Source organism: Lynx canadensis, chromosome B4, assembly GCF_007474595.2.
Source record: "Lynx canadensis isolate LIC74 chromosome B4, mLynCan4.pri.v2, whole genome shotgun sequence".
Taxonomy (NCBI): domain Eukaryota; kingdom Metazoa; phylum Chordata; class Mammalia; order Carnivora; family Felidae; genus Lynx; species Lynx canadensis.
In genome coordinates this window covers 67,315,757-67,331,316 of record NC_044309.1, presented here as the reverse complement: position 1 = coordinate 67,331,316, position 15,560 = coordinate 67,315,757, and the positions used below count along the sequence as shown (strand labels likewise).

The following is a 15,560-nucleotide window of genomic DNA, read 5'->3' as shown; positions in this document are numbered from 1 at the left end:
AAGTTTGTTTTTACACATCTGTCATACTTACTGGTGGATCCCAAGTACTTCCCAATCACGTCCAACATCCTGCGGTCCCATTAAGCTTTGCATTGTATTTGGACAGATTTCTATCAATTTGCATAGAAGTGACCAACCCACCTGAAAGCAAGAAAATCAAATATTCACATCTTTTAAACATGCTAATGGAACAGATTCATTCTAAGTGGAATAGGTGACTACAATATTTTTAAATAATTATTTTAAAACAAAATGATATCCTAAAATGCTTACTGAGGAAAGCAAGCCATATAATTAAAATACATTTTTCTCCAAATATCATACCAAAAGTGCATACAAAAAAATAGTAAAGCGTTTCTGAATGATGAAGGAAATAGACTGTCTATTATCTAAATAAAAAGAAATGAAATGAAACACAAAAAGTAGTTTCAGAGGACATACCAAGATTATGGAAGTACAAGATTTTCAAGTCACATCTACCTGACAGTTGGTGGTAGGAAAAAAATGAAGTGGTTGAAATGGAGGATTAGAGGAAGTTGGAGATTTGATAGCAAAGTAAGTTATTAGGAAAGACTGCCCGCACAGGTAGGGTAGCTAGAATAATTAGCAGAGAAGTAGAACTGTCTGATGGCAAGCCAATGTCTGTTACAGGAAGAAGAGAAAGGTGCTGTAAGAAAGACAGGAGGTAGAATTTATCAATGGATCCCTCTAGGTTTCTTTAGAATATCTAAATATGAGTTGATGAGATGTCGGCATCAGAAATGCCCCTAGACTTTTTCACATTTCCAAGTGAAATATGACCTTACTGATGTATTTTAAATATGTCTTCTTTCAGTACGTTCACATGATACCAACTTGAATAAGCTGCTCTTTACTTCTGGAAAAATACAATTTTTTTTAAATACAACTTTTTTTAAAATGGGGTATTTGAATTTCAAACAAGAGATTAAATTTAACTCATTCCGCTCTATAGTCCTTTCTAAATTTAAGGAATCCTCCATTCTTTCTCCTATACTACAGAACTAGATTTGATATAGTCAGAAAAAAGAAAACCCAAATAGAAAATGCATAAATATGTAGCCTCTAGAGATTTATGAAAAAGTGTCTAAGTATGATGTGTGATAAATGCCGATATTATATGAATCCTGACAGTGGGATTCACTGTTGGGCAGAATTACCCAGAGAACAATACAAAATAGGAAAGGTAGGACTTGAGCCAGATTTCAAAGGAATTAGAAACCTGGGCATTCAAAAAGGGAAATGGAAGCCTCTGAAACTGATAAGCTGTAGGGAGAGTAAGGTGCTGAATGGTAAAGATAGGGCTGCGGGAGGGCTCTTGCTAGACAAAACCGGATGCATAAACGAACCCAAGTGATGCAGAGCTCAATAACAGCATGAGAATTTCTGCGCATCCAATGAGGGATAATGGCACAAGTTTGTTGTTTACAGGAATAAACAAGGTATATTTCCTAAAATAAAAATGATTCCACAAGATCTCTTTACAACATTATTTCTTAATGTTTTCTGAATTAAGCATGGATTGCTTTACTCTGCCATTACATCCTTTTACATAATGTCAAATTGCTTGAAAAGGCAGCAATTTCTGACAGCTATTTTTACCTATATTTAAGTAGGACATCCTCCTCCATGTAAGCTGAAGAGACATTGACAATCCAGCTGTCATAGAAACTGGCTATTTTTGTGCTTGCGTAAAACACACTGAGAATTTTTCCCAAGTATTTAAGAAAATAACATTCGGAACAGCTTCCAGTGGAAAATAAATCACAAATCACATAGAATGCACTACTCACTTCTGTACCTGCATGACTGGCTCAAGGAGAAAACCTGTTTTGTTTTGGCTGGTGAATAAGGAGCATCAGTAATTGCTTTGCAAAAAGACTGAGGCAACTGAACCTCTAGGATTAAAGAGAATCATTGGCAGCAGAGCAGAGGTAACAGGTGACCCATTAACCTACTCAATTAAAAGCTTATCTTCCAGAGAGAAGGTTCCTATCCCATGCAGTTACAATACAATTATATTGGTAGTTTCACTTATTGTAATTATTCCGTAAATTCCAGCATCCAATTAATGCACAATGGCAAAGAATCTAGGGGTTAAAGGCAATTTTAGTCACTCTCATTTATTTTGCTCCCTTACTTCAAACGTTGAAACTGTGGATAAACACAAGTAACGTAAAATTAAGGAGCACAGAGAAATGATGAGATGCCTGTCAGAAAAAGGAAAATACAAGACAGCTAGCCTAACTACTAATTCCCTAAAGACTGTCATTTATTAAGGGGCATTAATAAAATATATAAAAGACCTTGAAAATGCAAATTTGGAATCTGGAATATCATGTTAAATGAACTCTGGAAACAAACTTTTTTTTTTAATTTTTTTAATATTTACTTATGTTTGAGAGACAGACAGAGCCTATGTGGAGGAGGGGCAGAGAGAGAGGGGGAGACACAGAATCTGAAGCAGGCTCCAGGCTCCAAGCTGTCAGCACAGAGCCCGATGCAGGGCTTGAACTCTCGAGCTATGAGATCATGACCTGAACCAAAGTCAGACACTTAATCAACTGAGTCACCCAGGTGCCCCTGGAAACATACTTTAATATTTACTTTTGAATTCACCTTACCTTCTTAAATTCATCATTCAGTAAGTTTCAATTCCGCACTTCCAACTAATTCAACGTAGAAAGCATTAAAGAATATCTGTACTAATTATGCCACAAATATGAAGAAATTTGAAACAAAAAAAACCCACTTCCTTTTAAGTGGGGTATTAAAATATCAGTAGAGAGGGGCGCCTGGGTGGCTCAGTTAAGGGTCCAATCTCACGCAGGTGAGAAGTCATGATCTCAGGGTCTGTGAGTTCAAGCCTTGCGTCGGGCTCTGTGCTGACAACTCAGCCTGCTTCAGATTCTGTGTGTGTGTGTCCCTCTCTCTGCCCCTCCCCTGCTTGCTCTCTCTCTCTCTCTCTCTCAAAAATAAATAAACATAGGGGCGCCTGGGTGGCGCAGTCGGTTAAGCGTCCGACTTCAGCCAGGTCACGATCTCGCGGTCCGTGAGTTCGAGCCCCGCGTCGGGCTCTGGGCTGATGGCTCAGAGCCTGGAGCCTGTTTCCGATTCTGTGTCTCCCTCTCTCTCTCTGCCCCTCCCCCGTTCATGCTCTGTCTCTCTCTGTCCCAAAAATAAATAAACGTTGAAAAAAAAAAAATTTAAAAATAAATAAACATAAAAAAATGTTTAAATATCAGTAGAAAGACCTGTTTTTACATCTCTTTCATAAGACCCATGATAATTAAAATTGATAATGTAATAGTGCCCGGCTTGGCCACGGTATTTGCAGCAAACCACTGTGTTTCTTACTTGCACAAAAAGCTTGTGAATTCAGCAGCTAGTGGACTACAAGGTGGAAAGTGAATCTGAAGATATATGAAGACTTGAGTCCTGGCTCTGTCATTAGCTTTGTGATCCTAACTGAGCTACTTAACTCTGAGGTAAAAGTGGCCAGTGAGATTTCTGAAAGGACACGGAGATTCCAGTGAGAATCAAATGATGTCAAATACATAACGCATTTTGCATACTGATACACGTATGGCGCTAAAACTAATAATTTCATTCCATTAAATACCAAATCAAAAGACAATTCCTTATTTCCTTGCATCCTTTGTCTCTGGTACCCACTGGGCAAGGATATCAAGTGATATTCATAATACTCCAGACAAACATGTCCAGGCTTGGGCAGCTTCTAAAACAAAGAATGAAATGGTGCGTATGTTCCAGCTTCCCCTGGATTCTCAAGTTTAGCACTGTCTCCTCTGCACCCTGCAGACCAAGCCCTCCCAGGGCCCTGAGGATTCTGAGTTTCACCCAACAAGGGGACTCTCTCTATCGAGCATGGAATCCAAGGAAGACAGGCTGCCAGACAAGGCACTTTTGAACACCAAAGCAGAGGCAAGTAAGAAGGGATGATGTGGGTGGAGAGCAATGTGACTCATATTTCATGGGCAAAATTCAGACACTGGGTGCTAAATGGAACATTGTCTTTATCATGCCTCCATCTTTTCATGATGTTGTCTGCTAACAACTGAAAATCAATAGTCAGATGGGAAATATTTCAGTTGAAGAAAAATTAAAATAACCATTTATCCCAGGGAGAAATATCCTCACAGAATGGGGCGTCTGGGTTAAGCAGTCGACTTGAGCTCAGGTCATGATCCTGGGGTCTGTGGGTTCAGGCGTCGCATCAGGCTCAGTGACAGCTCAGAGCCTGGACCCGCTTCGGATTCTGTGTCTCCCTCTCTTTTTACCCCTCACGCTCTTTCTCGCTTTCTCTCTTTCAAAATAATAAACATTAAAAAATATTTTAAAAAATAAATAAAGATAAAGGAAGGTAGGTGTATGGTTCATCCAAACCAGACAAAGCTGGATACAGAGATGAACATAAAAGATGAAGGTAGATAGACACAGATTTGGAGATCTCCAGATAATTTCTTACTTCTGTTTAACCTCTTCGGTATTAAAAAACATGGGGCGCCTGGGTGGCGCAGTCGGTTAAGCGTCCGACTTCAGCCAGGTCACGATCTCGCGGTCCGTGAGTTCGAGCCCCGCGTCAGGCTCTGGGCTGATGGCTCAGAGCCTGGAGCCTGTTTCGGATTCTGTGTCTCCCTCTCTCTGACCCTCCCCCGTTCATGCTCTGTCTCTCTCTGTCCCAAGAAAATAAATAAAAACGTTGAAAAAAAATTTTTTTAAATAAATCAATAAAATAAAATAAAAAACACTGGCTTTCCGACTACACGTACTTCACAGATTTCAAAGTTCAAATCTCTTTCCCTCTAGCACCCATGCAGCAGCATGCAAATGACAAAGCTGCTTTCAGTTCTCTAAATCTCAAAATCTACAAAGGAAGTTAATACATTAGGCAATAATTTGTTTTGACTGTAAATCATCCTTAACTATCACCTCAGGACCCCCTTTTTTTTAACATATTTGAGGCATTTAGCAAATTTGCCAGTTATGTCTTTTTATTAATTTAACTATTACTAAACTTTCTTACTGTTACTTATTCTCCTTTCCCAAACTATTCACTCTTGTGTCATCTCTAAGACATGCTGTACATTGGTAAAGATTCTTGGAATAATTTGATTAAATGCTGATGAACTCATCCAGTCAATAACAGAACTAAATCTCAACCCATTAGTATTTCCTGCCCACCACCAACCATGTTCTGTAGGTCTGTGGTATAAATTCATCTCTACAAAACCATTAGGGGGCATTCAGTGGGCCCTTTCGCACCATTAACATTTGATAACGATTTGACAACCCTTCCTTCTTAAAGTCACAGTCAGTGGTCTGTCAAGCCAAATGTCAGAAATAACCCAGCACTTCTGGGCACATAATATTGACAGAAACACATCTATTTCCAAAGAGAAGGGGGAATGGGCAACATGAAAACAGTTCCTTTACCTGCTGCACACTAGCGACTCTCATATACAAGTCCAAGACGATCAACACAGGCACGTGGGCATTTTTGCCTTGAAATAACTTGGAGGCTGGAAAAGAAGGGGGTAAGGGAAAAGAAGCAAAGTGAGGATTCACGCACCCCCTTTTGGGTCGGAAACAAAAGTGGGCGCAAGACCTTCCTGGTATTCTCAGCCCCTTTCTTGCCCTAAGGAGTAGACAGCGTTTGTGGCTTCTCAAGAGTCCAGGTCTGTGCAGCTCCAAAGCGCGAGAGAGAAAGTTTGCAAAAGAGGCAGCGCGGGGGTGGGGGATGGGGGGAAGCAAACAGTTTGCTTGCAGATGATTACCGTGGTCCGCGTACGTGAACACCAGCAAATCCTCCAGAATTTGGACCAGGGTCTCTATCTGTTTTCCTTCCTGGACATTGTTTAGCCTGACTATCAACTTCTTCAGAGTTTCCTCGTCCTCCTCCTCGCACCCCTGACAGCTACCACTGGCCATGATGCACCCTGCTCCAAGCCGACCGTCCCTCCCGCACGAAGGCCGGCGGCCCGGGCAAGGCGCAGGGGCGCCGCGGCGGCTCTCGGGGACGAGCGCAGTTCACGGCCCGCAGCCAGCGCTCCCCGCCGGCCCCATCCGCACCCGCGCCCGCCTGTTTATGAGGAAGGCGGCGGCTCCCCGCCCAGCTCTGCCCTCCCTCTCTGCAGCCCTCCTCCTCGGCTTCCTCCTCCCCCACCCAGGCCCCAAACACGAGCTCAGGGGCCTGCGCGAGGCTCGGCCGGGGTACGGCGCCCGGCAGAACCGCGGCGGGCGTGCGGGTCGCCGCCTGAGCGGGGCCCCGCCGGGGGACCGCGGCCCCGGCCCCCGCGCGGGCCGAGACCCGAGACCCGACCCCCGACCCCCGGAGGGCGCCGCCTCCCGGCACCGGATCCCGCTCGCCGTGGCGGCGCAGCCAGGAGTCGCGGAGGAAGAAACTGACTCAGCGCGCTCGGCGGCCTCCCAGGCCCGGAGCCCCGCAGCCGCGGCGGGAGGAGGCGCGCGGTCTGCAGCCCGGCGGGCGACCCGCCCCACCCCGACCGCCTGAGCTCCTTCTGCCCCTCGGAGGATCTGGAAACTAGAAAAAAAGGAAAATGAAAGCCTCCGCCTATCTCAGATCTAAGAATAGAAATCTGGGCGTTGGGAAAGGAGGACACCGCCCAGTTGGCCCCTTTTAGGAAAACATGTTCCCCCTATAGGGAGATGAGTAATTCTCTACCTCCCCCCCTCCCAGGGATGGAGAGAGATTTTTGCAATCAAAACGAGCCCAACTGAAGACTTTTTTCTATGGTTGTTGTGGCTTTTTGTAGGGAAGGAAATAATCACACACACACATTTATCTAAGCTCTGTTGGCTTAGTAAGTAAGCTCTGTTGGCTTAAGTAAGTCCACTAAACTTTTCAGGAAAATTTCAGTTCGCACTCTGTAGGGTCTTCGTAAACAGGGCACTCCAAAGTAATCAGTCCTCAGCACTATTAAAACTAAAGAGAAACACTGGGGAAATGAAAATAAAAACAGAAAACCAGAAAGGGTGAAACATACAACCCTATACATTGTTCCGTTGGTACTGAAAAAAACTTAGTAGTGTCTGTAACCCTAAAGTAGAAAAAGAAAAAATAAAAAGTACCAAAGTAAAGTGTTTTTCAGGAGGAGAAACCTAAGCAAGAAAGCAAGAGCCGGTGTCGACAAGGCTAGACAAAGATGAACTACTGCCTTCAGATGATCTGTCCTGGGGGTCATTCACAGAAGTTAGCTCTGCAGCTTTAGATGGTTTCTTTTGCTTTAGTTGCCTTGTCCTGATGACAATTCTGAAACGGATAAGAGGACTACTTATCCTTCTTGTACTAATGAGGACATTGAGATTTAGAGTTGATAAGATAAGACTATTGTAAGAGTCGCACTCACGGATAGGAAGCTGAGAGCCTTGACCCAGGTAGTTCTCTTAATGCCAAGCTGAAGGTTCTTTACACTCTACCCCTTTAATCAAAATGAGCTAGGTTTCCTAATATGTTAGTAAATTTGCAAATTCTAATTCAATCTCAATATTGTGAATATGCTATGTTGTCATAAAAACTTTTTTATCTTTCACAGACACATGCTAAAATTTCAGTTCAAATGAGAGAACCGCTAGGATTTGCTTCAGAGTAATCCAGGAGTGAAGAAAGGGGTGATATAGATTGAGGTAGAGATGAAATAATACTAACTTTTGAATTGACAGTTGTTGAACATAGGTGGTGGGTTCATGTGGTCTATGGCACTATTTACTCTGTATAAATTTTCCACAATGACAACAAAACAAAAAACTCTCAACATTGTTATCTTTATCTTACCTGCATTACATCCTTTTCTAATTGGTTTCTGAACTTGTTTCAACTTCTGACTAACGGATCAATATCTCCAACCATTCCTAAAAATTCTCCCTTCCATGCCTTCCTCCCCTTTCCTCTGATTCTGTTTCTCCTCCACAGTCTGCTGGATATTTTCTTGCAAAAAATCAAAAACTACCTCCCTTCCAAAGAAAAATAAATCTAAATAAAAAAGTGTCTCCTCTTGTCCGCAATTCTTTCATCCACCTCTTGACTATTGAATATTGTGTGTTACCCAGATTGTCGGAGAGGTAATACAGAAACATAAATTCTCTGCTGCAAGCATTCTGTCAAACTACTGCAGTGGTCAGGTAAAGTATCTGCTTAGCTTTCAAAAATGTTAAATTGATTAACTAAAATCCCAAGACACATTAACTCTGCAGATAGTTAATAGGACTGAAAAGGAAGGCTACAGGCAAAAATTCTTGATAGGGGTGGTGTTCAGTGGAGAATAAAATGGTGCTGGAATATTTGGCTAACTTCCTGGGAAGAAAAAAATGAAATACATGGCTAATTACAGCAAACACTAAAACAAATTTCACGTGGATAAAAATGTTAAATGAAAATTATTTTAAAGAGAAAATATAGATAATAGTTATTTAATCAAAATTTTATGGGGAAACATAAAAGCTAAGAAAAAAAGCACAAAAGATTAGTATATGTGACTCCTTAAGAACTTAAATTTTCTACTGTCAAGGAAAAAAAAATAGGAGTAAAAAGCAAAGGATAAACTTAAAAAAGGGGACAATACATATAAAAAAAAAACCAATTAGACTTAATCTTTTAAAAGTTCTTACAAATCACTGGGGGAGGGGGTGGCAGTGGGAGGAGGAAAGACACTCCACAGATATCCCAGGAAAAAAAATGGGTTAAAGATCTGACCAGGACGTTCACTATGAATGGACAATAAAAAAACTATGTTCATAACTATACAAAAAATTGTATTCCTCAACATTAGTAACATACAATGATACAATGTAATCCTCTGTGTATGTGTGTACAATAACAATAGTGAGAAAGTAAGAGAACTTGAGAATAGATCTAACATTTTTTAAATCACTTATGAAGAGGGGCACCTGGCTGGCTCAGTCCGTTGAGCTTCTGACTTCGGCTTGGGTCTTGATCTCACAGCTCCTGGGTTCGAGCCCCGCGTGGGGCTCTGTGCTAACAGCTCAGAGCCTGGAGCCTGCTTCGGATTCTGTGTCTCCCTTTCTCTCTCTGCCCCTCCCCCACTAGCGCGTGCGTTCTCCTCTCTCAAGAATAAATAAACATAAAAAAATAATAATAAATAAATCCTTATGAAGAAATTATTAAACTATGTTAAAAGGCATTAATAAGGGATAAATAGATGGACCATGTCAATTAATGAGAAGATTAAATATCAAAAGGATGGTAGTTCTCCACAAGGTAATAAAAACAATGCAAGTCTAATGAAAATCTCAGCAAAAAAAAAAAAATGTTATAGATTTAAACAAGAATGAAGGACCTAGAATATCCAAGACACTTTTGAAGAAGGACAAAGTGAGAGAATTGCTCAATTAAACATTGAGTCAGGACCTCCATTGCCTTTTGTTAATTTTCCAGAGGAAAAAAAGTACCAGTGATTGGGTGGGATATGGAGCAACCAGAATACTTACACAGAACTGGTAGGGGTGTAAATCAGGACAATCACTTTGGAAACCAATATGACAGTATCTAGTAAAGCTGAAGATGTGTGCATCCTATGACCCAGCACTTTCTCTCCACAGATATCCCATGGGGACACTCACATATGCGCAAGGGAAGTTGTATAAAAATGTTCAGTGCAACGGTGCCTGGGTGGCTCAGTCAGCTGAGCATCTGACTTCAGCTAAGGGTATGATCTTGCTGTCCGTGAGTTCAAGCCCCACATTAGGCTCTGTGTTGACAGCTCTGAACCTGGAGCCAGCTTCAGATTCTGTGTCTCACTCTCTCTCTGCCCCTCCCCTTCTTACTCTCTCTTTCTCTCTCTCTGTCTCTTTTTCTTTCTCTCTCAGAAATAAATAAACATTAAAAAAATTTTTTTAAAAGACTAAAAAAATGTTCAGTGCAACATTTTTGCTTATAATGAAAATGAAAACCACTTGAATGCCCCATCAACACTTATATTGCATATATTTATATAACAGACTTATATAAACCTGTGAAAATTATTGAAGTAGAGCTCCATGTATCAACATGACTAAATAGCACAAAGTATAATACTAGGCTTTTATAAAAGTTACAGTAGGATACATATTCTACTATGATATCAATACTCTAATGTTATAAAACATGCAAAGTTGCATCTACTTTAGGGATATATACATATGTAGTAACAGTACAAAAATTATACATGGGAATAATAAATTCTAGCTAGTGGTTATCTCTGGGGAAAGGAAAGTAGAAACACATCCAAGAAGAATTGGAAGCTACAATTATGTCTGTAACCTTTTTCTCTTAAGCTTATTATTGGGTACATGAATGTTCATTATATAATTATCTATACTCTATATTTCTAACTTATTTCATAATAAAAACAATCAGATGTATGTGCAACTTCCCTGGTGCTCAAAGTAATCAATAAAGCAACAGGTTAATTCTTTTTACTCACCAAATTAATAAGTCTTTGAAATTTGTGAGCTTGTACATGAGGACAGAATAAATTATTCATAACATATAAAACTATGACATAAATTTATAGACTGTTGATCCAAATTTTGCTAATAAATAATAAAAATGTACCTGCCTAATGAAACTGCTGAAAATAGATAAAATAAACTCATGTGTAACAGTGGTTCTTGTTAGATGATAGAATTACAAGTGATTTTTATGGTATTTATACTTTTTCTGTGTTTTTCAAGTTCTCCACAGTAAACATGTATTATAACAAGAAATAAGGCAAAGTAATTTATAAAATACAATTTTTTACCTTAAAAGTAGAAAACTTATTTGGAGAATATGACTTACTGAAGTCCAGTGGACTCATTGGATATGTGCTATAATTCAAAAGTCTACATAGCCCACAGATGATAATCCAAGTAATGTAGTCTAATTCTCAGAAATATTTCATGGATGTCGTATATTCCACAGAACATCTTGGATTTCGTTCTATACCCACACCCTGACAAAAGAGTCTCTGGAACAGAACAACCCTTCCATGAGTTTCTGGTACCTGGTGGACTAAGTGAATGAATGGCAATGGCAGACCAGAGGAGTAAAATGATCTTCCCAGAGTCATCACTAGAAGGCAGAGCTGAACTGCATCACATTGAGTTCTTAGATTCTGCATCCAAACTTTTTCCATCACTTTGTTTTTTTCTTGTTTTTTTTTTTTTTTTTTTTTTTTTTTTAGGTGAGTTTCATTAAGCCAGAGACAGGCTATCTAATCACTGAACCCGCACTTACCCTTTATTATCTGTGCCTTATTTATTCAGAAAGCAACTTTCTTTTCTGGTTTCTGAACTACAGATAAAAATTACAGCTGTGCTCATGATATGATATTTTCCTATCAGTTGAAATAATCTCTCATTAAAGTCAAATCTGATACTCTGAGATTATAACAGCAGAATATCTGTAGTCTTCACGCTTGGTTTGCTCAGGAAAGCAGCCTTCCAAATTTATATGCTGTTATCATATCCTTGTTTAAAACTTTTAGAAGTGCATATATATATTAAGAGTGTCATAGAAAAACAGAAACAAAAGCATAAAAAATTAACCCAATATCTATTTCACCCACAATAGATCATTGTCCATATGATGCTGGCCACCTTATAAGTAATTAAAAGTATTTGGGGGATTAAATAAAATAAATTCTTGATCACGGTTAACCTCTGCTGGTAAAATAATGTTAAGAATAAAAATAATGAAATGATTAATATTTATTATTACATTCTTTTATAAGAAAAAAAAGCTACTAAAAATTTCATTTTAGGAGAAACATTGTTTTTACCACCTGATAAATAAATGGTATCTTTAGAAAATAGTTTCATGGGGCACCTGGGTGGCTCAGTCGGTTGAGTGTCAGACTTCAGCTCAGGTAATGATTTCATGGTTCATAGGTTCAAGCCATGCATTGGGCTCTGTGCTGACAGCTCAGAGCCTGGAGCCTGCTGCTTGGGATTCTGTGTCTCCTTCTCTCTCCACCCTTACCCCCATCTCTCTCTCTCTCTCTCTCTCAAAAACAAACATTAAAACAAACAAAAAAAAAACATAGTTTCATATCCCTAACAAAGATAGTTATAATATAAAGGCACATACATACTTGGGTTCCAAATGAAGAGATACATATTAATCTTATCTTCCACCACTAATACTAGTTTCTGGAAAATTTAGATGACTATCCTAAGTGGATGATTTTTTTTTTTTTTTTTTTTTTTTAAGTAGACTGCATGATCAGCATTGAGCCCACCGTGGGGCTTAGAACTCACAACCCTGAGATCAAGACCTGAGCTGAGATCAAGAATCAGACACTTAACCAACTGGGCCACTCAGGTGCTCCCTAAGTGAATGATTTTATTTAAATCTGCTGTAAGGAGCATACATCTTTCTACACTATTTAAAAATTTTTATTGTCGAATGAGTTTGCAGTAGTTTTTTGAGATTAGTAAGAAGACAAATTTGGACCATAAACAGAAGAATATTCCCGGATATTCAGTCAGTAAGTCAACAACTACAGTAGGCCACTTTAATCTGCAGTTTCACTTCCCACAATTTCAGTTACCTATGGTCAACTGCAGACAGGAAGTAGAGGATCCTCCGTGGGTAGGTCAAAAGCAGCCTAAGGGTACATCACAATGCCTGCCTGAGTCTTTCACTATACTTCATCTAGCCCAGGGGCATTTTATCTTCCACATTAGCACAAGAAGACAGTTGAATACCGTAAAATAAGATCTTTTGAGAGAGACCATATTCACATAACTTTTATTACAGTGTGCTGTTATAATTGTACTCTTATAGTTAGTATGCTGATTTCTTACTGTACTTAATTTATGAATTAAACTTTACATAGGTGTGTTACCTCAGAGATATTGCAGGTTCAGTTCCAGACCATCACAATAAAGTGAATATTTCAATAAAGTGAGTCAAATTAATATTTTTGTTTCCCAGTGCATATAAAACTTACATTTATCATATACCACAGCCTATTAAGTGTGCAATAGCATAATGTCTAAAAAAATGCACATACTTAATTAAAAAATACTCTATTGCTAAAGTAGGTTTACCATCATCTGAGCTTTCATCAAGTCATAATCACAGATCACCATAACAAATATAATAATAATGAAAAAGTTTGAAATGTTGGAGAATTACGCAAATGCGACATAGAGACACGAAATGAACAAATGCTGTTGGGGAAATGGTGCTGATAGACTTGTCTTTGCAGGGTAGCCAAAAACCTTAATTAAGGGGAAAAAATGTAGAATTTGTGAAGCACAGTGAAACAAGGTATGTCTGAATAGAGGGCTCAGTAGTATTTGCAGTTTTAGCCATTCAGTGAGTCTTGGAACATATCCCCCGCAGATAAGAGAGGACTGCTATATTGTATACCTACCCAGTTTGAGCTCTGCATTGTGTCTTAGGGACCCAAAAGACACAATCTGTACTCTATAGTAGCTCATAGTCTAGTGAGACCAATTTTCAGACAATTGTGAAGCAATACAACACAGTAATTATTCTAACGGAAGAAAGGAAAGGACCAAGACTGCCTAGCAAATGTTTGAGGCTTGACGAAATCACCATGCATGTAAACAGAGGAAGAGAGGGAACCCTGGAATGTGAGGAGTGAAAGAGAAACAAATGGCCCAGGAGGTATACAGTGAGGGAGTGAAAGGAAAAATAGGGGAAAATGGAGGAAAGTATGTGGAAGGGGAAGTGTTTACCAGTAAGGTCAAGAGCAGGAAAGACTTAAAAGTACCCTTTGAATTGGGTAACACCGGAGAACAGTTCTGCACAGTGGTGAAATCTAAAGCTCAATTACACAGATGGGAATGCATGAGTGTTTTACAAGTGGTGTTAGTCTTCAGGTATTATTTGGATATTACTGAGGTGTTGTTTTTCACATTGTATATGTCTGTAAGACGACTCTAATTCTTGCCTCTGATTATCTCTATGTTGGAATGTTAACCTTTCCCCCAAATTAGCATTTCTTTCCATTTACAAGTAAAACTCCTGCTTAAAAAAACAACAACAACAAAAAAAAAAAAAACCTAAGTTGCCACCAACAGTTGGAAAATTTATTTGTTTTATTGTGAGCTAGAAAAAGAACCAAGAGAGAAAAATATTGACACAGTCCCTTACACCCCAGGGGTATGTTGTTACTGGCAGCCAGAACATGGGAACCGGAGAGGGGAGCTCCCAACCCCCTTAAGAACTTGGGGAAACATGAGGCACAGAATCAACAAAAGCAGAAAAGACCAAAATAATACATGGAAATCATTTCAGAGAAACACCTTCACCCAGATTAGCAACACTATATTTACCTAATGAAATATATTAACATATCTAAAGAACAAATGTATTTATCTGATTGGTATTGGAGGTCAACTAGGGAAATATAGGTGAAGAACAAAATAGGTAAACTTTAGTGCTCATCCAGGAGAAGTCCTTGTTCGGATAAACTCTGACAGAGCGGTGAAGCAAAAGCAGACTGCCCTGTTGGATAGCATGTCTTGACCATTAGCTTTTAAACCCTCTGATGAAGTTATGCTATCACCAAGATGAAGGCAGGAAGGCAGAAAGGAAAAAAGGAAGGAACCTATGAATAAATAAATTACTTCAACAGTTGTTTAGTGAGTATCTGTTATGTGCTAGGCATATAACATAACTCTTTAGTTAAAACTAAACATAGAGTTTACAATCTAGGGACGTTACAGTGCTGAGTAGCAAGTACTGTAATGAGGGATGTATAAGTTACTATAAGAATATATTAAAAAGAAAAACTTTTTGGATAGAAAAGTAAGATGACAGAAGGCCAAACAAACCCCCCAAAAGCTCTGGAACTGAGATGGCCCTCAGGTTTTTTGTGAGTTGTGATAATGAGACCAAGTCTTTATTACTCTATGTGGACCAGCCATTGGATAGAGGCAATTTTTGTAGTGGAGAGTACTGACCTTGTGTAAGAGAATTCTCTTCAGCTAAGATAATTCTGAGAAGGGACTACAGCTGAGAGCTGTCTGTTAACAATAGTCCCTGTAGCTGGCAGAATAAAGCTTTCCAGTCCTCAAGGCAGATCTAATAGTTTAATCACAGCATGATCACAAGAGAGATGGGAGATAAATCTGGGAAGGTGAGCCAAAACCACATCATGGAGGGCCTTGTAAGTCAGCGACTTCGGACTTAACCTAAGAACAACAGAGTGGGTACTGCAGAGTTTTGCTTAAAATAGTGATGTACAAAGATTTGTGTTTTCGAGTGATCCCTATGGCAGGGTAATGTTTTAGGGTGGAAAAGAGATTGAAGGATCAAACTGGAAGAAAGAAGATTGTGTTTGGAGACTTGTGAAGGAAACCAGGAGAGAGATTATGGTAGCCTGAATAAGGCCATGGCAGTAAGGATGGATTTGATGAAGGATGGATGGATGGATTTAATGGATTTGAAAGAAGTTTTCATCACAGAATAGATTGAATTTGGTTATTAATTTGATGTAAAGGTACAAAGGAGGAAATATGAAACTTTACCAATTAAGTGAGAA

At 39.4% G+C, this 15,560-nt stretch overlaps 1 protein-coding gene across 3 annotated transcripts in view; it reads right to left on the bottom strand.

Annotated features, from left to right (window-relative positions):
• Positions 1–6,063, bottom strand: part of LRRK2 (leucine rich repeat kinase 2) — a 139,174-nt gene extending 133,111 nt beyond the window's left edge. For 2 of the 3 annotated variants that reach the window (XM_030322197.1, XM_030322199.1), the window contains exons 1-3: positions 5,817–6,063; positions 5,476–5,561; positions 32–141 (exon numbers count right to left, since the gene is read on the bottom strand). In XM_030322197.1, the coding sequence (XP_030178057.1) occupies positions 32–141; positions 5,476–5,561; positions 5,817–5,970 (350 nt within the window). In that variant the 5' untranslated portion in view covers positions 5,971–6,063. The remainder of the gene's footprint in view (positions 1–31; positions 142–5,475; positions 5,562–5,816) is intronic. The other variant, XM_030322200.1, reaches the window with a different exon arrangement.
• Between the last annotated feature and the right edge of the window lie 9,497 nt (positions 6,064–15,560).